At 37.1% G+C, this 26,472-nt stretch overlaps 2 protein-coding genes across 5 annotated transcripts in view; one reads left to right on the top strand and one right to left on the bottom strand.

Annotated features, from left to right (window-relative positions):
- LOC113092586 (ATPase family AAA domain-containing protein 2B-like) overlaps positions 1-16,313 on the bottom strand; it is a 77,580-nt gene extending 61,267 nt beyond the window's left edge. Inside the window, exons 1-16 of one of the 2 annotated variants that reach the window (XM_026258233.1) lie at positions 16,008-16,313; positions 14,028-14,185; positions 13,655-13,686; positions 12,958-13,105; positions 5,654-5,750; positions 5,277-5,397; positions 4,817-4,972; positions 4,567-4,642; positions 4,098-4,199; positions 3,849-3,960; positions 3,622-3,737; positions 3,331-3,505; positions 2,903-2,991; positions 2,484-2,643; positions 1,524-1,614; positions 173-484 (exon numbers count right to left, since the gene is read on the bottom strand). In XM_026258233.1, coding sequence (XP_026114018.1) covers positions 173-484; positions 1,524-1,614; positions 2,484-2,643; positions 2,903-2,991; positions 3,331-3,505; positions 3,622-3,737; positions 3,849-3,960; positions 4,098-4,199; positions 4,567-4,642; positions 4,817-4,972; positions 5,277-5,397; positions 5,654-5,750; positions 12,958-13,105; positions 13,655-13,686; positions 14,028-14,185; positions 16,008-16,163 — 2,101 coding nt within the window. In that variant the 5' untranslated portion in view covers positions 16,164-16,313. The remainder of the gene's footprint in view (positions 1-172; positions 485-1,523; positions 1,615-2,483; positions 2,644-2,902; positions 2,992-3,330; positions 3,506-3,621; positions 3,738-3,848; positions 3,961-4,097; positions 4,200-4,566; positions 4,643-4,816; positions 4,973-5,276; positions 5,398-5,653; positions 5,751-12,957; positions 13,106-13,654; positions 13,687-14,027; positions 14,186-16,007) is intronic. The other variant, XM_026258234.1, reaches the window with a different exon arrangement.
- A 1,651-nt stretch (positions 16,314-17,964) lies between these two features.
- Positions 17,965-23,333, top strand: LOC113092570 (UBX domain-containing protein 2A-like). 3 transcript variants are annotated; one of them, XM_026258191.1, is made up of 7 exons: positions 17,965-18,099; positions 18,954-19,019; positions 19,160-19,289; positions 20,508-20,617; positions 20,776-20,913; positions 21,273-21,434; positions 22,557-23,333. In XM_026258191.1, the coding sequence occupies exons 2-7, from the start codon at positions 18,973-18,975 to the stop codon at positions 22,738-22,740; spliced, it is 771 nt and encodes a 256-aa protein (XP_026113976.1). In that variant the 5' UTR covers positions 17,965-18,099; positions 18,954-18,972; the 3' UTR covers positions 22,741-23,333. The 3 variants fall into 3 exon arrangements, with proteins under 3 accessions (XP_026113976.1, XP_026113979.1, XP_026113978.1); XM_026258194.1 differs by having other exon boundaries at positions 19,153-19,289; XM_026258193.1 differs by having other exon boundaries at positions 17,973-18,099; positions 18,850-19,019.
- The last annotated feature ends 3,139 nt before the right edge of the window (positions 23,334-26,472 follow it).

Below are 26,472 nucleotides of genomic sequence, written 5' to 3'. Positions count from 1 at the left end.
AGAAATATGAGGCGGTAATTATAAAGCCCTGAATGTAAGGCACAAAAAATAAAGTGGATAATGAAACAAGTAAATGAGAAAAGAAGGACAAAGGGAAAAAAACAAAATGTAACTGATGTACAACATAACTCACTGAGCAACATAAAATCAACAGCAGGAAATGAGAGCGTACCGTGTGTGTGTTCCCTGTGCAGGAGCTCTGCGTGGGGGAAGACTCGCATCAGGCAGGCCAGCGTTTGGGCCAGCGTGGGCTCCAGCAGAGGCTTTAACACACAGGAAAGGGCCTGACCGGGTGGAGCCAGAGCCCTCTGACCCGCAGGTACTATGGAGCGCAGAGCACGACCAAAGTCCTGCGGCCCCAAAACGATGGAGCCCACATCCAGCTGATAACGCTGGCTGCTGCCGTAGATCTGAGGATAGTGCCGCCGCAGAGCCGCTAGCGCAGCCTCTGTGCAAAGTGCTTTGATGTCGGCCCCACAGTAACCTGAGACACAGAAAGGGTAGATACACGTCTGGACAAGAACGCCACTATGTGGACACCTGTAATACTGTTCCAAAAATGAATAAAAAGCTAACTGTAAAAATGCTATCTTTTAACAAATTTCATTTTTGTTCACATTTTTCACAATTATCTTTTCTTTGTAATGTTTCTGGATAACATTAATGGTTAAAATAAATGTAAAATTTTGAAAATAAAAATGTATATTGCTTAAACTTCATTATTATTACTATTATTGGTAAGACTAAAAAAAGGTTCCATGAACAAATGAACATGAAAAAATAATGAACAATACATTACAGTATTTATTAATCTTTGTTAATATTAGTTAATGAAAATACAGGGATTCACTGTTAGTACACAGTGCATCAACTAATGTTAACAAGCACAACTTTTGCTTTTAATAATGCATTAGTAAAAGATGAACTGAACATGAATTGTATTGTACATTCTTAGTTCATGTTAACTAATGTAGTTAACTAATGCTAACAAGTAAATCGTATTGTAAAATGTTACCATATTATTATTAACATTTATTAAGAAGTACACTAAGTTGACAGAATAGCCTTGCTTGCAGTAATAATGTTAACACTGTTCCATTCAACTAATTTTACATATGCTATGTGATTTTGGACTTCAAGTTACAAACAATAACCATGAAGATAAATTTAAAGCAAATAAAATGCTTCAGGAAGTCAAAGTTTCTATGTTAATAATACAATTTGCTGAACACACGTTGACACCCGTGTAAAACACGGTAAATTTTCTTTGATTATGGGATTACCATTTGTTTCTTTAGGTTTCATCTTTCAAATATCTGACATCAAAAGACTGTATGGTCAAGAAAAACCAAGTAGTAAGAGCTCAATGACTTGGAAAATAGATTAAACAAGCCGGTCTGACAGCCTGTGATTTTGAACAAATAAAGAAATTACTTGAAACCCAAAACGTGTTCATGCTGCAACTAATTGGGTTGAAATATAGACCTGAAGCTAGAAAAACATACATTTTTCGTCCATCTTACCGACACATTTCTCAGCTAGCTCATCAATGAAGGGTTCAGCAAGCTTTGGGCTCCAGTCCCTGGTGTGGATTTCCAGAATGTGCTTTCGAGCCTGTTGATGAGCACGAAGACAAACACAGACAAGACAAGAGTACAGATAAAACAAGGCACTTCAAAATGCACAGCAAAACTGTTTTGATCATAAACACTTAACAAAGGGGCTGGTGAAAACATAAGAGCTAACGTTTGATTAGCCAGCGCCCTGCTGAGAAGAAAAACTACATACACATCCAGGAACTAGACCAGCACAGAGCTCAACTTAGATTACAGCAACATAAAAAACAAAACTCAGGCATAGATGACACACAATACTGGGGTGTAGATAGGTTTAACGATCATATCATTTGTTTTTTAGTTTTACAAGTGTAAACTAATCTGTTTTTTATTCTTGTTTGTATGTTGTCACCGCCATTTGACATTAATTTTTTTTCCTTTGACAAAGTATATAATAAAATAATAAATTACATGTGTGTGTGTGCGTGTGTGTTTAACATATCTAACGTATCTATGGAGTCTAAGACCACTAGTGAATATACGGTATATTAAGTATTTAAAATTTAGCAAACAACTCTGATTAAATGCATATGAAATATAAATGAAAAATTATATATGGGGGCTGAAACCATTAGTGAAAATGTATTTGTATTTTTCTAATTTAATGTAATTTTTTCATTACAAATTATAAACCGTAAATAAAAACAAATAAACTAAACCATGAAAAAAAACAAAAAAAAAACAAAAAATCCCATATTTGGCATACTCTAAAACATAATACTGTATCAAATATTGTTGATCATCAATGTTAAGACCAAACCAGCAGCAAAACATAAGGGTTTTGAGTGAGGGACACAAAGACGCTTTGGGAATCTGAGAATAAATTTGCTAAGAAAAACTCGCTGAAGTTGAGAACTTTTCACGCACCTTTTTATCTGGCAGGTTGAACAGAAACTCCCGGTCAAAGCGTCCGGGTCTCCTGAGTGCGGGGTCGATAGAGTCGAGTCTGTTTGTAGCACCGATGACCACTATCTCCCCCCGGCTGTCCAAACCATCCATCAATGCCAGTAATGTAGACACTATGGAGCTAAAAAAATAATAAGATAAAACAAAAGTACTGGATAACCTTGTCAAATGTAAAATTAATAGGTGTTGTGTAAATGTGTGTGTGGTACATCAAACTCTTTGAAAGAGCTAGAAAAATCTTGTTTTCCATGATACGTTCGATGTAATAACAAAACCCTTGTGTGGAAATCATATCGAACTACCTGATTTCTTCAGAAGTTTTTCTAATCCTGATGATGAAACCTCAGGCAATTGCCACCGCATTAATTCGAATGCATTACCTGTGAATCTGATCCTGCCTGCTGGAGCGAACAGGAGCGAGGCCATCAATCTCATCGAAAAAGATGATGGAGGGTCTCATGAGGTATGCCTGCCAGGACGAGAGGAAAACATCACCTAGCTGGATAATCACACATCTAACACTTCAAAACAGCTGGAGAGAGAACCGAGCCTGACACCTCTTTTATAGGGATATATGATTCACTCTAAATCTAAAAAGACAACTTGTGATACACTACAAGAATCAACAAAGAGGAAAAAGATGATTTAGAGGACAAAAAAAATTTCAGAAAATGTCTAACACATTTTGAAGAAAATAGCAAAGTAGAAAGAAGCAGATTTGTTCTTCAATAAATATCAGCTCACAGACGAAAGAAACTACCTCAAGGTCATACTGGGGCCAGGACTGTGAAGTCGTCTGCTAGCTCACCTGGTCAAAAAGTAGGCGGAGCTGGCGTTCAGACTCTCCCACCCATTTGCTGAGGCAGTCAGCTCCCTTGCGCATGAAAAAAGACACTTTCCTGTCACCCTGACTGCATTCATTGGCCAAAGCCCGTGCCACCAGCGTCTTCCCAGTTCCTGGAGGCCCATAGAACAGACATCCTCTGCAATTAGGGAAAAACATGCAACAAACATGTTTGTGTTAACCTTGGACAGCACACCAACGGATGCACAGTTACACACAAAACTAGAACGCAATCATATAATCAAAAACCCTTACCTTGGGGGCTGGATCTTAAACCTCTCAAACACTTCTGGATATAGTAGAGGAAAGACAACCATCTCCTTTAAAGACTGGATGTGATGGGTGAGACCCCCTACACGGTCAAACTTCACCTGCATTGAAAGAGACAAGAACTTATGCTAACCTGCAAAGTATCTTCTTCCTCAGTCTCAATCAACAAAACACCAGTGAATGTAGAGGAGTATTATAACACCCAGACTCACAGAGGTGTCTAGATTCATGGGATCCACATCTGCCAAACTGGCACCCACTTTTACTCGGTCTCGAAGCACACCGCTGGCCAGATCCTCTGCCCGCAGGTTCATGGGTAGACACCTGTCACACAATATAGGGGAAAGAGAAAAAAAACAAGTAATGTCAAACCTTACTAAGTTCACACACTCCAGCCATGTAATAAGTCACACATTGAGTGAATAAACAGTCATTCAGTTTGCTAACAGTTTTATTGTCACCTGTTACGAGCACGGCTCATGCTTTTGCCTTTCCGCCTCTCAAAGCGCTCTTCATCAGACGATGATGTTGATTCACTACTGTGAATGGCATGTTTCTTTATTCTGGTGACGAAAACACAGCAGTTGTTTTAGTATCGAGATTCTATTGAAGTTTTTGTTATTTCAGATTAATATGTTTATTGGTTTAATCATTTTCATTTTAATTGAATTTTAAATAATGTTGCTGTACGTTTTATGTCTATACATTTCAGCTTTAATTCTAATTTTTAACTACAGCAATTAATTTAAAATTGTAATTAAAGAATGAGAAATGTTGCCTTGGCAACTAGCTAAATTTAATTAACATTAATTCAAGTTTTTACATTTATTATCTTATGTCACTTAATGTTTTAATTACAGAAAATATAGCCCTCAAAAAAAAAAAAACTGGATTGGATGGACTGGATTGCTGTAAATAACCATTATTCACCTAATATGGCTTCTTCTTGCAGGAGATCTATGCGTGTCAAACAGAGAGCCCTTGCTTTGCTTCCTGTTCACTGGCTCTGAGAAAACACAAATAAAACATTCAAAAAGCAAAATCATAATTTAAAACAGTCATTAATTGCACACACTGCATGGCATGGAAATATCTGCTGGTCATAAGGATGCTGCGGCATGACTTTAGGAATACAGGAAGCTCAGGTAAGCTCAGGTGTGAATGTGTCCAGAGCAGGTACCTATTGGAGGTGCTTCATATCGCTGCACAGTTTTACGCTGCCTGAGGTTATACGGTCTGTCATTCTCCTCTCCAGCCTCTTCTGCCTCATCTCCTTCATCGTCTTCATCATCATCAGCCTCCACATCCTCATCCTCCTCTCCCTCCTCATTCGACTCTTTAAAAAAAAAAAAAAAAAACTCTTTAGAACAAACAACAAACTAAATCTTTTCATCATCCCATCTGAAAATAGAAACATTATTTACATTCAGAACTTCTGCAATTTTCTCACAAACAAAATACAAGGTACAGATTTAAAACAAATTAACAAAGACAGATGACTTTGTCAGATGCAATAAATAAATACAAACAAGCCAAAAATGTAAAATAAGTCAAATAAAATAAGAAAAAAATGTCTATTTAATAATCAGTGAATTAATCAATTAAACAGCATATAGGGCAGTTTCAGAGTCCATACATACCTTCCGTTCCTTCCTCCTCTTCGGGGTCTTTTGATTTGACTTTGTGATGCGCCTGCATTCCATACGTGTTCCTACGCAAAGATTTCCTCCTCTTCACACGGGAGTACATGTCCATGTTTTCCTGCAGCATAAAAAAATACAAATAAATCAACAAACATCTAAATGAGGAATGTCGAAGAATCATTGGAGTTAGTGGTGTGTGTTTTGACTCATCAGTGGGTTCACAGCCCACACTGAAGAGAAAGGCCAATGCTTCAGAGTGAAGCAGGATTTTAATAACCTCAATGTGGGCAATCGTTTGCATAATGAGATGGAAAATAAGGCGGCCCAATTGTTCTGGTGTTCAATCATCAGTGTTAAAGAACAGGAAGAGTCACCAGTTCGGTGTCCGTCCACATGCGGAGGCGCTCCACTTCCCGATTCTGCCGTATGCTGCTGATGTTGTCCATCTCTTGAAGAACTGCTTCTGCCGTACTAAAAACAGACATAAAAATGTATGCATTTAATAAAATAAAAAAACTTTTTAGTCTAATAAAACAGATCCAGATCTTTAAAAACGCTAAAAATCAGTAATTAGTACAGGTTCTTTATACTTTAATAGCAATTAGCAGGTAAAAGGCATTTCAGACCTTCCAGTATAGTAGGTTTTGCTGTGAAATTTTACAGATTTTTTACTTGATTATCCATACATCATTTATTAGAAAAATCATATAAAATGTGATCAAATATGACCCATCGGCTTTTGAGGAATGTTTATTTTGTTCATCTCTCAATCATAACTTCATTCCATGTTTCACATTACATTTAGTCATTTAGCAGACGCTTTTACTTAAAGCGACTTACAAATGAGGACAACAGAGGCAATCAAAATCAACAAAAGAGCCTCAGTTAACCTAACAGTTTATATATATAAGTAGATAGAATAGACATAGAACAGAGAATAAAGAGTGTTAAGAGGATAAAGTTTTTTTTATTTTTATTATTAATAAAATAAAACAAGTCGATAAAATAGATATGGAACAGTGTTAGAGGCCCAAATGTAGAATAAATGTGGTTTAATAAATTCCATTTTAGTGCAAAATCAAGTCGAATCAACGCATCACATGTACAACAATACAAGACTATACACTCATCTAATGCTGGATATTCTGGATTCACAGCTAAGACTCTAGTCTAATTCACTCAGAACTTGCTTTACACTCTGATATTAAATGTGACCCTGGACCAAAAAAAAAAACAAAACAGGTCTTGAGTTGCTGGAGTATATTTCTAGCAATTGCCAAAAAAAATATTGTATGGGTCAAAATTATCAATTTTTCTTTTATGCCAAAAATCATTAGGATATTAAGTAGGGATGTGCAAAAAATCGAATGCGATTTTCAAGCACATCTCATCATTATGCTCCTGTAATTAGAAGTATATCTCCAGCACGTGCATTCAGATCATGGTTGCCAGGTTTTCACAACAAATCCTGCCCAGTTGCTTCTCAAAACTAGTCGAAAACTAGCACAAACACGTTTCCAGGAGGTTCGCATTTTAGGGGCTAAATATCACGTTACTGGTATAGTCGCTTCGACCCGCGGACATGAAAAACGACCACAGACTTGGCAACAATGGTTGGCATTTACACACCGAGCCGTAATTCACTGACAACCTACACAAAATCGATTTTAAAATCGGTGGCGATTCTTTGTCGATTTTGAAAGCGATTTTGTGTTAGTTGTCTGTAGACTATGGCTCTGTGTAGTATCTGCTGCCAAGTCTGCGGTTGTTTTTCATGTCCGCAGTTCGAAGCAACCCCAATACCAATAACGTGATATTTAGCCCCTAAAATGCGAATTTTACCAAGACAACCATGCCAAAAAAAAAAAACTTATATTTTAACCCCGGGAAGCATTTTTTTTTTTTCTGGGAACCTCCTGGAATCGCAATTAGTTTTGGACTAGTTTTGAGAAGCAACGGGAAAGGATTTGTTGTGAAAACCTGGCAACCCTGATCTGAACACACATGCTGGAGATAATACTTCTAATTAAAGGAGCGTCTTTACTGAGGAGTTGTGCATGAAAATCGAATTTGATTTTTTGCACAGCCCTAATATTAAGATCATGTTCAATGAAAATATTTTTTCAATTTCCTACCTGAAATAGATCAAAACTTTTTTTATTAGTAATATGCATTGCTAAGAACTTTATTTGGACAACTTTAAAGATTATTTTCTCAATATTTCGATTTTTTTTGCTCCCTCAGATTCCAGATTTTAAAATAGTTGGATCTCAGTCAAATATTGTCCTCCTAACAAACCATACATCAAATGGAAAGATTATTTATTCAGCTTTCAGATGATGCATTAATCAGAATTGACCCTTATGACTGGTTTTGTGGTCCGCGGTCACAAACAACAAGTTGTTTATCATGATTATTATTATTGTTTTTAATGCAAACTAATAAACTAAATGACTGATTAAAATGAAATTCAAGTAAGAATAAAGCAACAATTACTTAATTAGTTTTACACCCTCAATATAAACAACAAAACTAAGCATTCAAATATCATCTTATAAAAGACATATTATTGGGATATAAAGTGACAACTTAAATTTAAATGCATTTTATATACTGTTATAAAGATCTCACTGATTTACATTACAAGCTATCAGAATTTCTTGATAAATATAGATAAAGATAAATATAAGCAGCTGCACCAAATTATATAACTTCCCTCAGTTTGAGCCTCTGAATAAAATGGAGGTGTCTTTTGTTTACCTCTTCATTCTTTATATTCTGTATATCATACTATAGAATTAGTGGTAGACCGATAAATAGTTTTTTTTAATGACAGCCGATGCTGATATCTTTGACAGCAGGGTGGCAGATGGCCAATATAATTTTATTTATTTTAATTGATATTTAAGAGATTTGAAATCATTTGAAAATGGATTAAAAAATACATCCGTAAAATAATCCTACTTATAACAAAAGCATTTTTCACAAATAAATAAATATTTAATAAAAATATAATTACAAAGTAAACTGTAACCAGCAGAGCACTCAGTATTCTGGGAAGTTTGTGTGCACTGGGAATCTTTTCATGTGCTTTTTTTTTTTTTTTTTTTTAATAAAGCCGAGGTAACACCCCATTTACATACAGCACACAGTGAAAATGACATGAATATGACAGTGGGCAAATGCATAAAGTGCAGCATAATTTGACATCACAAGTTTAATGTTTAAAGCATTCAATTTGCATGGACTGAAAGTCATTCAGAGAACACGTGATCATGCAGGTCAAATCACAAGATCTCACAACTGGATTCGACTAAGATTGCCAAGTTTGCAAAATGTAATTTTCATTAGCCATTCAAAGATTTGTTTAAATTATGTAAATGTGTATTTGCTGAATGCTGACGGCAAACGATAAAGTATAATAAGGTTTGCATTTAAAGCTGCCGTTCACAGCGCTGTCAAAATAAAAGTCCCACCTAAAACGCATCGGCATAACAGAAAAACTTATCGGCCGATGTCGATATTTGAAAAAAAAAGAGACCATATCGGCTGAATTATCGGCCTTGGCAATATATCGGTCGACCACTATATAGAATCCATAAAAGCCTGATTTATCAAATATTATACACAACAAAAACACATGCAAATTTCTAACTAGTAATTCATGTGTCAGGCTTCACAGGCTTAATATGGAAGAACGTCATTCAGAATGAGTAAAGCAGCTCAAGCCATTCATGTGCAACACCAGCAGGTCTCCTCTCTCCAATACACTTCCACCATCTGTCTTTGACTAGCAGCATCATGTTACCTCATAATAAAAACCTGATTAGGACACAACCCAGTACGTGCTTCATTAAAAATGTATTTCAAAATCAACCAAGCCAATATAATCATAATATATAAACAATTTTTTTAAAAGATGTGAAATGATGTTAATGAATACCCAAAGCAAATAAGTAATTTCAATTAAATTCACTTTTATAAACCCAACAAATTAATTCACAATGAAAGTGTCCAAATTGCAATATTTCACATACATACATAATAATTGCAAAGTCTCTAACATGTAAACAAAATTATTTACACACTAAACCCAGCAGTAACTCCTGCTCAATCTACATATTTTTAAAGGGGTCATATGATGTTGCTAAGAAGAACATTATTTTGTGTAATCCAATGTGTTTATAGGGTTTAAGGTTCAAAAAACATTATTTTCCACATACTGTACATTATTGTTTCTCCTGTAGGCCCCACCTTTCTGAAACGTTTAGTGTTTTTTTTTTACAAAGCTCATCAGGCTGAAAAGCAAGGTGTGCTCTGATTGGATAGCTATCCAGCGTGTTGTGATTGGCCGAATACATCAAGTGTGTGACAGAAATGTTACACACCTAGCCATACTGTGAAGGGTGTCCCGGTCAGAACACCGGAGATACAAGACAAAAAAAATAAAACCCACTACAAACGAGCCATTTGTTGCATCCAGTGGGGACATAATTATGGATTATAATGACTTCTACCGTCTTTTTATGCATTGCATCGTGCCGCGTAAACATAAAACCATGTCTGCATTTGTGATGAATCGGATACATTTCTTTGATAAAACACTTTTGGTTAAATGTAACCAAAATGACAAAATTAGATCTATTACAAAAATACATACTTGTCACAGTGGTAGTCATAAAGTGCGAACAAAACTTTAAACTCATTAGCGTTAGCATTACAGAAAGGTCTGATTTACGCACTGTTACAACAGTCATTGTTTTTTTCTTTTTACATTGACATTTGAGTTCATGATTTTAATGTTGTTGTTTTTTGTGGCACACTAAAGACTAATGACAGACTGTTGATCTTTGAATAATCTCATCTGGTCACCCTAACGCTAGTGAAGTATAACCACACTTTGGAACGTTTTGCTCTCTCCGCCATCGTCACTCTTTATTATTTAGCGGGAGTTTTCGTTCAGTTATTCGTGTGTGTGCGCCGCGCTCGTTCTTGTTGTGTGTTTGTGACTGACAGACAGCCTCCGCGGCTCGCATGAGAGATGTCGCAGATCTCACAGACAAACTTCTTAATAATATTGCAAATTAGAAATGTTTGGTAAGATAAAATGTGCACGATAACATTATTAAGCAAATCTTTTCGCCATCGTCACTATTTATTATTTAGCGGGAGTTTTCGTTCTGTTATTCGTGTGTGTGCGCCGCGCTCATTCTTGTTGTGTGTGTGTGTGTGTGTGTGTGTGTGTGACTGACAGACAGCCTCCGCAGCGGGCATGACAGATTTCGCAAATCTCACAGACAAACGACTTAATATGATCGCACATTAGAAAAGTTTGGTGAGATAAAATGTGCACGATAACATTATTAAGGAAAAATAAATAGTACATAATTTTTTCCCCCTCCAGTACCGAAAGCAGAACCGATTCGCTTGTTAAATCTGACGTCACGTAGCAGCGCTTCCGTGTCCAAACGCTCTATCAGTTACCACGAGAAAACAACAAAAGGTGCTAATATAAACTCACAATGTGATACAATACTAGCGAAAAAGTTATAATCTTAAACTTTAACTCCATACCGAAGTCCCAGATAGCCAGACAATGAAAATATAAATATAAAAAAAATATTTGTGTTTGGGACGCTGTGAGCACGGAGACTGTAGTGTATACCGTAAGTTTGAAAGCGTTTAGCTTAAATGATTAATATGAATAAACAGTGCTCATAAACGGCTGCTGGGGTAGTATTCTCAAGTGAAGCGAGTTGAGGCTTGGACCCGGAAGCAGCGCTTCTTACTTCATCACTTAACAACCGATAGCGTCAGATCTTACTGATACTAAATACGGTCTTTCATAATTTAGCCCTGGGGCCAGTTTAATACCGGGTTTCGGTACCCATCCCTACTGTTTAAGATGCTGGAATAAATTTGTTGTGCTGCTACCTTTTGTAGCAACGGCTTTTAAACACACTTTGCAATGTGGCGTTATTTGTTCTGTGTCTGACACTAATAAAGCAAACCAATTCCAAACAATGGATGAAATGGTGCCTTTCTTTGGAACGAATTCTGCGCTGTTAACTGTCATGTTGTCTGTGTGCGGCTGTAAGGAAAGCGGGGGAGGGAGAGCCCACTCTGAACTACGGAAGCCTAAGGGGAGAGCCGGTGGTGGAAGTTAAAGAGAAAACCGATATTCACTTAAAACAAATCGCCCTTAACGTCAAATTCGAGTTAATCGATAAAATCGATTTATCGCCCAGCCCTACTACTTATGGACTAAACAACAAAACACGGCATCTACACGACATTGTGCCGGCGGTAACTGTACTACAGTGAGAATCAAAGTCACGCCTTCTTTCTTTGCGTGAACATTTGGGCGGTGTTATGCAAATCTTCCCACATCCTAACATAGACGTGGGGGTGTGTGTGAATGAGCCGTTTTAGGAGGGGACTTTAGTCTTTGCAACTTTAGGGATCTTATCTATTCACGAACAGTGTATAGTAACACTCCAAAGAGTAAGGAAAACTTGAAAATCGCATCACATGACGTGAACTTGTGTCGCAAGTTATATTGCATTGTAATTGTACTAATGCTTTATTTTAATAACTCGTAGCATATTTTGCCAGTAACGAGTTGCCCTTTCTGTCGAAAATCGGCCTACTTTTCGCTCGCTTCATTTGGCTTGCTCAGCTAAATATGTCTGTAGGCGTGTGGTTGCATGTGTCAATGCGCCCAGTGTGTTAACACACACACACGAGCGTCGCTTTCTCCTTCTTTCCAAAGCACTCGGGCATTTGTGCTCCTGAGGCATCTGTCGTTGCTAAGCAGCCATGAGCTGCGATCTCCGTTACAACAAGGACATTTCAGTAATGGATTTCCACCACCGAAAAACCCTTGCTGTAACTCTGCTACAAGATTTATTTTCGAAGAAAAGTAAAAAACTCTGCAGTGTTTGGGTGCACCCCATTTTCCAAAAACAACGGGGAATTTCACCCCGAAGGAAGCTGATTGAGTCGGTTCTTTTCACATGACCTGGTGCGCTTGCGTCATTCTGAAAAGCTGAGATGTTTTTAACTAGATGTGGTGCGGACGTGCGTGGAAAAAACGAGCGCATCTCTTCCATTATGAGCACGCATACCGCATTTGAAATAACTAACTTGAGCACAAAAAAAGACGTGATGTACATAGCATGTTCACTTGCAGTCACATTTAGTTATTGTTGAGCTCAAGGTGCCTGTTTCTGCAATAGTAAACTTTGTTGGCTTCATCAGATGTCCTACTAATTATACATCAGCTACTCAAAACCATGAGGGAATTTCAACCTATTCAAACAAAGTCCAAACAGAATATGATTTTGATACTGAGCTCCTAGTGGATGTTTAGGGTAGAAAGCTAGTTGGTTTGAAGCCAAAGGCATTTGATGCTCAGAATGTTTATATACAGCCTCGCTCAAGCAACCAGGGGTTAAATCATCTGCTTAACAATCTGCTGACTGGCTGGGCCAACAATGAATGGCCGTTTAGATCATGTGTTCATGCATTCATCAGTCAAAGTTTCTGAACAAGCTGTTCAGAAGTTTAGCAACATTAAATGGTCTTTCTAGAATGTTTGCAAGTGTATTCTTATTTCAAGACAGCTACCACCATACTTCTGGCATGAATTAGCTACGTGAACAACCATTAGCTTTACCTGTTGACAAGTTGGTCAAAAAGTAAACTCTGATTGAGGTGTTCGAACTGGGACTTCCTGACTCGACGGCTTCTCTTGAGCTCAACATGACCATTCATGCGACCGTGGGCCCCATCTGATGTCGAATCACCCCTCAGACTCATTCGACCTATGGGTTACACAGGGGTTATTAAAAACCATCACCTGAGGAATCATAATGAAATCAAACCTGATTTTCTGAATTTTCTAAAGGCAGCATATTTGTAGCATCTATTAAATATACTGACTGCATGGATTTTGTGACCAATGTCCAAAACACGAGTGAATGATTATTTCTATTAAATCTATGAATGGATCAAGATTTGCAATACTGGGAAATTCATTGCGTGTACAACTTTTTGTTAATTCACATTATCCGACATATATTTCCATCAATAACTTAAGTATGGATGCATAGGTGACCAAATGACCATTCTATCGAGTACTGTTGCTTTCATGTTTCTTTAAAAACAATAAAGCTTAAAAAAGCAGCATATCTGATTTGAGGGTTACAGATATAAAGTTTCAATCCATACAGTACCAAAATAAGTTATCTTTCCCTGTCTTAAGTTAACATAAAAAGCTGGGAAAGAAATCAGATGTGTGTCAGTCAGTATATTGTCATTTTTGGGTGAACACTTCCTTGTAAGTGATTAATAAATGAATAATATACACTTACTGTGTCCATTCTGCAAGGCACCAGTGGACAACCTGGAAGACAATGTGGAAATCAATGAGAAATAGCTCACAACAAATAACAATACATCTCCTTTTATCACATAAACAATAATGGGTACAAACTAAAAGATTTTTTTAAATCTTATAAGATTTTCAAGATGCGAGAAACCACTAACAAGAAGACAGAAAAATCCTAGATTTAACCGTTTTGCTCCTGTTGTGTGTGCGGTGTGCCGCAATGTGAGTCCCGACTGGAAATCTCACAAAACATGAATAAGCGACTTTTGTACTTCATTATAATGGGACTGGATCATCAAAATACCATACAAAATATGTACTACTCATACAACTCTACACAGATTGTCAGAACTCACCTAGTACAGTGTTTGGACATGGTCCATGAGCCTCTCTGGCCTTTACTCTGGGGACTTGGAGAAGTATCGGTAGAACTTGGTGGCGTCTGTCTGCGTGTCCGCTTGGGTGGTGGGGACAAACGTGGACTACTGCTGTTAACATCACTGCTAGGCTCCTTCTGTAACAGACAGAGGTGTGCAGGATATTTAAAAGCTTGCAAAAGCATGCAGAATACACAAAGAGAAATATAATGGCAGAACGTCCACTCTCAAACACGATCTGCACTAGGGACACTCAGCGCTATATTACAGAGTCCTTGAGTTGCCTAAAAGAACCTGTGGATTCAGGTTATAGAGACTTCATTAGTCTCTACTAACCCTGTGAATGACAGACTCATTTCATCTCCCAAATTCAGATTTTATGAATTGCATGGGATAAACGTTATCAAAATTGATTGATATTTCCAGGTGGTTTTCAATGACTGTGAGAAACCTTCATGAATTCAATCAATCGAACTAAAAGGCTAGTGATGTAAGTTAGTGGCATTGTGCACTTAAAACTTATAACAAGTAAAACAAAGAATCTCCAGTTAATGCACTGACCAAATTCAACACCAAAAAGAGAACAAGCCCAAACCTCTTATCCCAAAAACTTGTAGCAGCTATACAGGTTTCTTTTTGTTTAAATAACTCAAAAGAACCTTGACTAAGAACTAGCACAGAACTTTATAATAAAACTGCAGACACTTGAAAAAAAAAAAAAAAAAAAAAAATTATATATATATATATATATATATATATATATATATATATATATATATATATATATATATATATATATATATTGTGGTGGTACGAATGATATCAGCTGGTAATGGCATGGAACTTCACATCTGTGATATACACCATAGTACTGAATACCAGAGAGTACCATGGTACATGGCCAAATAAACATGGCAGTCCCTTGATAACACGACCAAACTTAAAGCCCTGCGATATGAACTCAGGATGTTATCATTTCAGAAAGTATGTGTGTACTATGAACAAAACAAAACCAGTGTCAGAGCCGATAACAAACAGCAGCTATAGTTACACACAAACACTCACTTACTTGTCCTTAAGTGCAATAAATATCATATATTTTAAGACATTTACTCAAGTTTACTTTCCAAACAATCACGAACAATGTCTGTTTTGAGCCACAAGGTGTCTGTCTCAGCTGAGCCTTTCCCTTCCCCCACAATTAGCTTGTTTTATTGTTGAAGACACGCGGTGGACGAGACGTTTTTCATCCGACAAAAGGTGTCAAACGCGCATTTGTTTTGACGATTTATCGGTGAGCATGACAGGCAGCATGGCGCACACCGGTGTCTATCGAGCGCAACGAACACACACAACTAAATAATGCTCGAATCGTGCAGGCGAGTCGGTTCTAACAATGATTCGATTCACTTGATTCATCGCTCAGAAGCGCTCCTAGTTCTTTTACAGATAAACGTTTTCGAAAATCTCATTAAGTATGTATTAAATCTATAGTCTTATTTCAAGTTGTACGTAAAATTATTCTGGGTGTTGTCACGGCAATTCTTAATAGACAAATAAATATGTTTATAAAGGTACCTGCTCGAACAATATTAAGTTATAAATGGCTGTCTGTTTGCAAACACAGCGAATCGGTTCGCACGAATCATTCGAAATAACCGACTCAACAGAACGATTCGTTCGCGAATCGAACACCAATATAACAAAGACAACTTGGGGGCACTGAGTCCATAAAAACAGCCGGCCAGCGTTAGTAAAGTCCAGCTATTGTGTGTGACAAAACAAATTAAACTAAGCGAGACGCCGCGATTAAGCGCTGTCGTGTCATTAAACTGCCATTTATGTATCGCCAAGTGTCACTCGAGGCGCAATTTGTGAACAAAAAAGGTGGACATTCATTCATTTATCTATACATCCATCCATCCATCTCCAAAAGGCCAGAGTGAGCAGCTCGCTAACCGGCTGGCGGAGAGAATAGGCTGCCGGTGTCTCTCTCTTCCTTACACGGCTGTTGTGCTCGTCCAAGTTTGGGTTGTTCCTCTGAGACGACCTCGTCCTGCCCGAGATGAAAGGACCGATGGGCTTGTGCTCCGAGCTCTTTCTGGTGTTCACCATGATTGCTGTCTGTCTCCACTGATAGACAGATCCTGTCCTATAGCTATTGCCAGCTGCTTTCGTTCTGACTGTGTCTCAGCTACTAGAGCCGAGGCGCCATTTCTCTTTCTCTCTCTCTCCCTCTGCTGTCAGCCAGCCGAAACTCTCTGGCGAGCCACTTCCGCTACATGAGCGCGCGCATGTTTGGCGCCACAGAAATTTTGAAACATTGATATATATATATATATTTTTTTTTTTAATACAAAAGCTGCGCAAAAGTGAAAGAATACGTTGTTTTCTTTTAGTTATATAATTTACATATTACATATTATTTAATATATTATGTAAATTAAATATTTGGTGAAGAATTTAAAAGTTGCAACATATTTGTTGTACATTTTTAAAGTTTAAAATGTGTTAATTTTCTTTCTAATATTTGGCTCAGTAACAAAACAAAAAAAATTGATCAACGGTTATGTTTGTTCATCCACGACATGCTATGTCCAAAATGTTAAACATGTACCACCATAGTAGTACTACGGTATTTTTAAGTACCTTGGACAGTACCATGGAGTTTATCTAAGCACCATATTACCAGTTTCACTGTGCCATGCACAGTACTTTTTGTAATCGTTATATTTACACTGTTGATGCCACAAAGTATAAATAGGATATGGTTTAAATACAATTTATTGTAATAATTATTATCATTTCAAAACTGAAGATGCCAGGGACATTCAAAGTGACTTCCAGGCTCGGAAAAGGGTGGATATCATCTTAAAATGTCATTGGAAAATAATGGAAAGTCTATATTAATTTTCAATAAATTTCCATCCAGTGCATGAGTTTCTCTAACATATTTGTTCCTAATATCGTCGTCAGGCAAAATTAAAATAGGAAAATTTCATTTAAATAATTATAGTAAAGAATGGGAAGTAATTTCCTTTCCAAGTTCATTCAGATGGTTTAACTCTCTCTGATCTTGTACTTCTGTTAGGAGTGGTGAGTAAATGGCAGTGCACTTACAAAACACCCTAATATGATTATCTTTGGTGGGGGGAGTGTTATTATGAGCATGTGTGTATTATATCCGTAGACAGTAAAACAGTAAAAGAAAGATTATATCCTCCACTACTGGCATCTAATGGAACTACAACAATAATGATTATTGCCAAAAAGGCTTCCCCGAACACTCCCTGTTTTCCATTGAAACTAACCCTGCCCCAAATCCATGCCATTGGCAGAGAGCTTTGTTAAACTTTTCTGATTGGCTTACGTGTGGGGCTACTCACTTTCCTTGCTGCTTTCATATATATATATATATATATATATATATATATATATATATATATATATATATATATATATATATATATATATATATATATATATATATATATATATATATATATATATATATATATATATATATATATATATATATATATATACACCTGTTGCTCAGTGGTAGAGCATTGCGTTAGCAGTGTAAAAGGTTGTGGGCTTGATTCCCGGGAAACATGTGTTGGATAAAAAAATTAAAAATAAATACAAATAAAATTGTAACCTGAATGGACTGTGTGTCGCTTTGGATAAAAGCGTTTGCTAAATGTAAAAATGATGTTTTTAATATTATATTTTGTTTCTGTAATATTATATTTTGCTTCTGTAATGCTGCTGACTTTGTTCAGCAGCATCTGTCACTATCCACACCGAACGCTTTATTTAGCTACCTTCAGTGAACCAACGCATTATATTCACACCATAGAGTACGAAGTAAAACACCATTTTGGCTTTGGTGATGTCATAGCGACGTATGCACAAACGTTACGTCAGGCGACGGAGAGAAGACGTCACAGAAATGGTGGACAGCTGTAGCGCGCGGAGCGGTATGACAACTGTGAGAAACTTACAACCCGAATAGACAGCTTTACGACACCACTGCAGCCTTACACTGGTAACAGTCTACAATTTTATAACGGGGATTAATAATCTGCGAACCAGAAGTGATATGTTATGGGTTAAGCGTGTTTTTACTGTTATAACGGAGAGCAGTGCGCTTGCGTGCTCCCTACCCTGTCCTTACGTAATTTTGTCGCACTGTTTTGATTTATTATGCTGCTTTTGACCCGTTTGTTACAGTGAATGTGAATAGAGCGCTTGAAGCTTGCTTGCGGGTACCATTATAGTCCAGAACCTGACCTCAAAACGTTTGATTACATTAACTGTGATTATAAGTAACGTTAGACAAGATATAGTCATATTTTTCTTTTTACAATATAGTCCTATAGATTATTGTAAATGCATCGTGACGTCATCATTCAGTAATAAGCAGCTGATCGCATTTTAAATACTGGTCATCAGGTTAATACTGATGAAATGTCTTCATACTTTTCAAGTGCGTGGTAATTTCCTGGCACATGTCCAAAAGCCAAGGGTTTATATTGTTATACAGTCTATTGTAGATTGTCATATTTATTTTATTCAATAGGCTATATTTATATTTATTCCTGTTTATAATATATTTTTAATTTGAATAATCATTCCATTAAATATCAAAGATCTTTAAAAAGTAGCTGAAGTCACTGTATGACTGGTCATTTCTGGTCAGTGAAACATAATTTTACCTTAACTTACGGATTGGTATGAAAAGCAGATCAGTGTTTTGAGAATTTCAGATCTCACTGCACCTGTCAATGTCACACAGAAAGTCCTGCTCCATGAATTATTCAGGAAGCACTGATGCAGTGGTTACATTGACTTCCACCTTCCCTAATAACTTCTATATGCCGCTCATGTTTGTGTTGCAAGATGGACAACAAAAGAAGTCATGATGAGAGATATTGATTCAAGAGAAAGGGTTCAAGATGACACATGGTAAGTCCGCTATAGACTGATCGTTGTTTATTCTCATCCTTGAAACATTATCATGAGTGAACATTACACCATTACTGTATCTTCATAAATTGGAGTAATCTAAAATCAATCTTCACTCTGCTGCCTTCATGAGCTCTTAGGTGTGAAGGGGCACAAAATGAGGAAGAGGAGGACGACGAGGAGGTTAGCCCTATTAGATCCAGTTTCTCTGTGGAGGACCTGCTCGATGAGGTGGAGAAGATCAGCAGTGTCGCCAGCAGCGGCAAAAAGGTGTGCACTCGCATTCAGAACATCCTGGTGGTAACCTAAAATTAAAAATGTTGCAGCGATTTAGTAGCTACATCAAGTTAATGTCACTTTGATCAGGAAAATTGCACATACAAATGAAAATTTGCTGCAAGTTTACTCAACCTCAGATCATTCAATATATAGCTGAGTTTCTATCCTCATCAAAACAGATTAAGAGAAATGTAGCATTACTTCACTTGTTTACCAAGGGAACCCTAGCAATGAATGGGTGCCGTCAGAATGAGATTAATTATTTTTTTATATCTAATTATAAAATTACAATTATCCACATGACTCCAGCTGATTGAATCTTGTGAAGTGAAAAGCTGCATGTTTGTAAGAAACCAATCCATCAAGGCTTTTTAACTTAAAACTGTTGTTATTGGCAAAAATACATGTCCATTGTATGATAAGTGAAAAAGTGAAGTGAAAGTGACATCCAGCCAAGTATGGTGACCCATACTCAGAATTTGTGCTCTGCATTTAACCCATCCGAAGTGCACACAGAGCAGTGAACACACACACACACTGTGAGCACACACCCGGAGCAGTGGGCAGCCATTTATGCTGCGGCGCCCGGGGAGCAAATGGGGGTTCGATACCTTGCTCAAGGGCACCTAAGTCGTGGTATTGAAGGTGGAGAGAGAGCTGTTCATGGACTACCGCCACCCACAATTCCTGCCGACCCGAGACTCGAACTCACAACCCTTCGATTGGGAGTCTGACGCTCTAACCATTAGGCCACGACTTCCCCGCTTCCTAACGCTTCCTTCCTCCAGTAGAAAAGAACAGCCCTTGCCCTGTTGTCTTTCACATTAAAATCCAATAGCATATTTGTTTTGAATGCTTTCGGACTGTTTTGGCTTGAAAATGATGCTTGATCTGTGCACTTTTCCACAAAAAACACAATATTATGGATAAAGGACTCATATTTTAACCAGAAGCAATGGTTTAAAGTAAAAAATGTCTTAAATGACAGATTTGCTTCTTGCAAACACACAGCTTTTGACTTAACCAGATGTTTATCGATGGACTGGAGTGGTTTTGAATATTTGTGGATTATTGTAATGTCTTTATCAGATTTTGGGGTGAAATATTCCTTTAAGCGTGTAATTTCACTGGTATCATCAAACAGAAATGCAAAAATAATACATTTTTCTGCAGGATTCTTAAGATTGTTTTATGTCCAAACTTTTTCAGGTGGAGATTGTAGTGAGACTGTGGAAAAATGGCTTCACGGTAAACGATGAAGAGTTTCGCAGTTACACTCTAGAAGAAAACCAAGAGTTCTTGGACGCCATTAAACGAGGGTGATTAGTGTTTTTACCACTGTGACAATATTATAGCATTCACATTCCACTACTTGCGATGGTCTAAAATAGCCATTCTATGATCATTATTGTACTTTCTTCCACGCAGACATTAAATCTTTCAGCTTTGTAATAATCTAAAAATCCTCTATTTAAAGTGAGCTGCCTCTGGAGCTAGAAGGAAGAGCTGAGGATGAAGAACTAGAAGTCAATGTGGAGGACATGAAAGATGAAGTGTATGTCCCAAAGAAAAAGACCTTTCACCCGTTTACAGGCCGAGGCTACAGACTGGGAAGGTAATAGATCCTCTCTAGGTTCTATTGTTCTGAATTGGCCAAGATTCACACCTGAAGAGAAGTCATAATAGTGATACTTTACTAAATGCTATTAATTAAGCATTAAAATGAAAGATTTGAGTAATGAATCTAGACTTGGTTATTCCCACAAACATCCACTAGGTGTCGTGGCAACACTACTCTGTGATGTTGTGACTGTAAATGTGTCAGAGATTATCCAGATGTTGGTGTTAGTTAGTTGACCCTCTAATCACATGTGACATCACATGACCCCACAATAATTGCAGTTCATTGGATAAAGCTAGGCTTTTAACCATACTTTAGAAATGGATTAAGTTTGAAACGATTGTCCTCTGTAGCGTGGCTCCGCGAGTGGTGGCCAGGTCTCGGTCGATACATGAGGACTGTGCTGGTCCTCCTCTCCCAGCTGTGGAGCTGAATGAGGACCTCCCCGTGACCTCCCTCCAGATCTGGCTGGCAGACGGTCAGCGTCTCGTGCAAAGGTTTAATCTGTGCCATCGGTGAGTATCATATGCATCATGAAAACACATCTGGATAATATTTCCCCATAAAGAATAAGATTTTTGTTTTTGCTAAATTTCTTGTTTTTGTGTCATTTCTGCAAAATTAAATAAATAATATAGATTAAACTGATTGCAAAAAGAAGGGCAGATTCAGGTTTTCTGAACAATCTCCCTGTGAAGCCATTGGTCAGTTTTGAGGACCATTAAGGTTTTTTGCATGACATACTATTTATTAAATGAAGCACGTTTTTATTACTTGATGTTACTTTGTGTTAATTTAATATATGTAGAAGTATTATTTATGTTATTATCTTTAGTGTATGTGCCCCAGTTTGAATGCAAATATAATTTTTTTTTTTTTTATGAAGCACGCTCACTCGGGACTTGCTTAATCAGAATTTATTAAAAAAAGATTTTCTATTTATTTATCATATGTTAATTTAAAAAACTTTTAACTGCTGTATTTTTGTGTTCACTTGTTTTTGTGTGTGTGTGTGTGTGTGTGTGTTTATGTAACAATTGTACGATCCCAACTCCAAGTTTTTCCAATGAAGATAGCCTTAGATGCTGACATAGCAATAACTACTACAAGTACTATAGCGTATGTGCGTACATGTAACTATGCAATACATTTATATATGATATATTTATATTTATGTTTAAAACTAAATGTAATTTTACATATTTGACTTAATCAGAATACTGCAGCCAACTAATTGTACTATTAAATTATTTGGTTTAAATGCATGAAAGTATTTTCATACACAAAGCATCACCTTGATTAAGTGTAATCTGCTTTTGAAAACATGACACAGCTAAGGTTATGTCTGGATGTTCATATTGTATTGTCACAATCCACCCTGGGTATGTTGTGATGCTCCAGTTTTGAAATCCTACCCTCAAAAGCTTTTACATAATGATGTAAAATATGTAATATAAGCTTACAAGGTAAAAATGAAGAATTGTAAGCTGCTACTTTGCAGCAGATCAAATCAGATTACTCTGGATTCAACGTTTGCGTCACAACATGTAAGGATTTCATGCCTCTGACTTGAACATGATTGCTGCAAAGCTCCCTGAGAAGATGCATTCATATTGGCCTTTATGTAATTGTTCCAGGATCAGTGATGTGCAGCTTTTTGTAGAGCAGGCTCAGAGAACAGACGGTCCGTTCATCCTGACTACATCCCTGCCGTTCCGAGAGCTGAGAGATGAGGGTCAGAGTTTGGAGGAAGCTGACTTAGCAAATGCTGTGATCATTCAGAGGCCTCTCAACACACAAGCTCCTTTTGGTCACTCCTGACTGTTCCTGTTTGCACCAGAGACTCAGATTTCTTGCTCCCACACATCTGACATTTCATGAATTATTTTTTAAAGGAATAGTTCACCCAAAAATAATAAAGAAAAATAAATACATTCACACTTTTCCATTTTTGTGTGAAATACTCATTAAAATCCATAAAGGCCTACGTGGTTTTTGTTTCATAGAAGAAAAAAACATTTTAGTTGAATGGAATGACATGAGGGTGATTTAAACAAACAAATAATGACAGTTAAATAATGACAGAGTTTTCATAGTTGAGTGAATTATTATTTTCAAATGTAGTTTTTATGGTTTCAGTCATGTTCTTTTATAGCATTGGCCTTTTCTGATGCAATGCAGTATGCACAAGCCAAGTATTTGACCTTCACTATAATACATGTTTACACATAAATCACTGAAGAATTCAAATCAAGCTGCCATTATGCTTAATGGAGTTGTGTTTGATTATCTGTGCTGGTATGTCTTACTGTGAACCGTTAAGTTATAAATGTCAAATGTTATATGCACTTTGCCTAAGACAGTGGCTCTGTTATAAAGACCTCTTATTGCAATAAACCTACTGAAGATATGCTGATTCTGTTTCTCATTTCAAAGGGGAGTGCATGGAATTTAATGTGTTTTAAATGCACACAGAGATAAGTCGAAATTTAGGAGACTTTCTGATCAATATGCAGCTTTTTGTGTGAATGAATTTGAACCATTCTTCTGAAAATAAAAATACTTATTTTAAATATTTAAGAAGTACATTATTGGGGAAAAAATATGAGTTTTTTGAGTAGTTTAAGTTGATACACTATCAGTTTGCAGTGTAACTGAGTCAAACCTTGTTCACCACTGTAATAGGAATCATTCAAAGAATTAGTGGAATTACTTGTTCTAGTCTCTACTGCTCTAGTTCCAACTGTCCTTTTAAACATCCTGTTTATTTCCACATATTGTTTATCGTTGCACAAAATTTTGGAAATGCGTTTACACGTAATGCCAACCATATGGTTGACTTCCTGGCCAGCGGGCTAAATGTCAAGAATTTCTGGAGTAAATTCATTAAGTTTGATTTGACTGTTTAAACCAGGTCTGACTGTCAAGCGTTTTATTTAATAATCTTTTAATTAATAGCAAATGTATAATTGGGAATTTATGAGAGATGTTAATAAATAAATATGAATTATTAAGTCATGGTAAACAGTTGGTCGCCTCAAGGCATATTGGCTTCTGTGAATCTAAAAGATTTGATGCATTTTGTTTGTAGTTTATGCATAAAAATATCTGACAAACCCTTAAAATTCTACAGAGACTTATTTACTATGTTTTAATGTGTCTATTTGTAAATCTGTTATGTCTAAACACCCATATTGTTCTAAGGTACAGCAAAGATGCACCGTGTGTGTGTGTGTGTGTGTGTGTGTTAATCCTGTTCTTTTGAATTTTCATAAATCAGCATAATAGATTGATTTCTGAAAGATCACGTGACACTGAAGAATAGTGTAATGATGCTGAAAATTCTACTTTGCCTAAACAGGAATAAATTGCATTTTAAAACATATTTAACCAGAAAATAATCATTTAAAAAAGTAAAAAATATATATTAAACAATATTACCGTTTGGCTGTATTTTGGATCAATTAATGCAGCTTTATAGCACATGTTCAGAACACTACAACTTATAAATAATATGCCTGAACGCTAATAATTTGGTTTAATTACGTTAGTTAGGGTGTCTCACTAGACTAGATTAATGACCCTGTGAGTGGTCTTTGCTGTGCTGTAGAGGGCACGCATGTGTGTTTGTGATTACATGTACTGAACGTGCTGCTGAAGTTAGTGTGTGTGTGTGTGTGTGTGTGTGTGTGTGTGTGTGTGTGTGTGTGTGCTCTTGTTTTTGTGACATATCAGGACACAACTCTGTATAATGACATGGGTATGACACAGGTATTACAAGGAGAGGGTGTATAACCCATGTCCCCATTTTTCAAAACGCTTATAAATCATACAGAATGAGTTTTTTTGAGAAAGAAAAAAGGCAACAATTTTCCTCTGAGTATTAGGGTTAGGTGTAGGGTTGGTAGGGCCATAGAATATACAGTTTGTACAGTATAAAAACCATTTTTTGATGTCCCCACTTTTCACAAAAACAATTGTGTGTGTGTGATGGAACCTGCTGCAGTTCATCCACCGCCCTAGCAATTGTGCGCTCACTGCGTCACTTGGGTTAGACTATCTATCTATCTATATCTATCTATCTGTATACATTCGAATACCATGATACGTTTTGTTATAGTGTATGTGCATTCTAAATATTATTACATCAAATTAACTTGTCGGTTGATATCAAAAAATGCATGGGGGAAAAAACTTTTTCTCATTGTTTGTGCTCAAAGCATATCTGATGAAAAAGCGAATGTTAGATGTTTTGTGTTAATTAAAAATTCAGCACATAAGCCTAACTAAATACTTAAATTTAGGGTTTTTAGTGTCAGAAATGTATGATTCAGGTAAGCAGCTTGTTTTGGTAGAGCGAGGGATCTGATAGGGCTTGGGCGTCGTGATGTCATTACTTGGCGTGGCCGCCACGTTGGTAGCCTCCTTTACTGCTACTCGGGCTACTGCGCAGTGTTTAGACATACTCCCTCTCATCTGTGTGTCTTAATTTGATTAATTAAAAATCTATTTCAAGCATGGTAAACCGTTGCTGTATTGTGGGGTGTAATAGCGCAACACATAATCGCCATGGGGAAAATAAAATGAGAATGGATTAACTTTATACCACTTTCCTGCTTGGAGGCGCGACCACGGAGACCATAACATCTGAATATTCATTTATATAGCTTAAGTCAACATCGAAAATAAGGGAAATTTCTTGGGTTACTCATCCAAAATACGGGAAATTTCAACATTCATCTTTTTGTTGCTATCCCTCTGCTGACATAAAAAATTCAAACACTTCATTAACTAATGTTAAGCGATTTGTGAAGCTAGGTCTAACGTGACTTTAGTTACAGATTGGCGTGAAATTCTGCTCTCACAACAACCACGCTATCTCAAAAAGCCCAACATCATGCTAAGGTTGCCTTCAAGTAAGCAAAAGGATGCTTTGAAAACAGCTGTTTCACTGGAAGGGCAAGGAGTAGCAACAGGAAAACAAAACAGAGACTTGACAGGTCTGATTGAAGAGCTAACGGGATATTTTACAGGAAAATACCCATCCATTTGTGAACTGTACATGAGACTTCAATGAGTTGTAGCTTCGGAACTATTCTGAAGTGTAGGCGCTCACAAAACAAACAAGGTAGCCGAAGATATCTGTAATGCAAAAGTGCGACAGCAAGTCTCTGTCGGTACTCCACTATTTGTTGGGAATTTCATATGGACTCAAACCGTTAATAGTGCCGATTTTGTCCACATTCCGGTCCCTGGCATCCATATTTAGCATATCCCTATAAATCCCAAAACATTTTCGCGATTTTAACATCTTTTTTTCTTTCTCTCTACTCATCTCTTCTTGTTCAACTTGCTGTATGTTTACATTTGCAAGGCTAGCAACAGGGCCGCCACGCCCCAGAATGCAACTCAGCGCCCAAGCCCTATTGGCACACATATGTAAGTGATGGCTGGAATGCATCTGTGCATGTGCTCTGTAGCTCTGTAACCCCGGCCCGCCCCGCGAACCCGCTCCGAACTTTCGAACTGATTCAAATGATTCGCGATCCCCAA

The sequence above is a fragment of the Carassius auratus genome, unplaced genomic scaffold (assembly GCF_003368295.1).
Source record: "Carassius auratus strain Wakin unplaced genomic scaffold, ASM336829v1 scaf_tig00214657, whole genome shotgun sequence".
NCBI classification, from domain to species: domain Eukaryota; kingdom Metazoa; phylum Chordata; class Actinopteri; order Cypriniformes; family Cyprinidae; genus Carassius; species Carassius auratus.
This window is presented reverse-complemented; position numbering and strand designations above follow the sequence as displayed.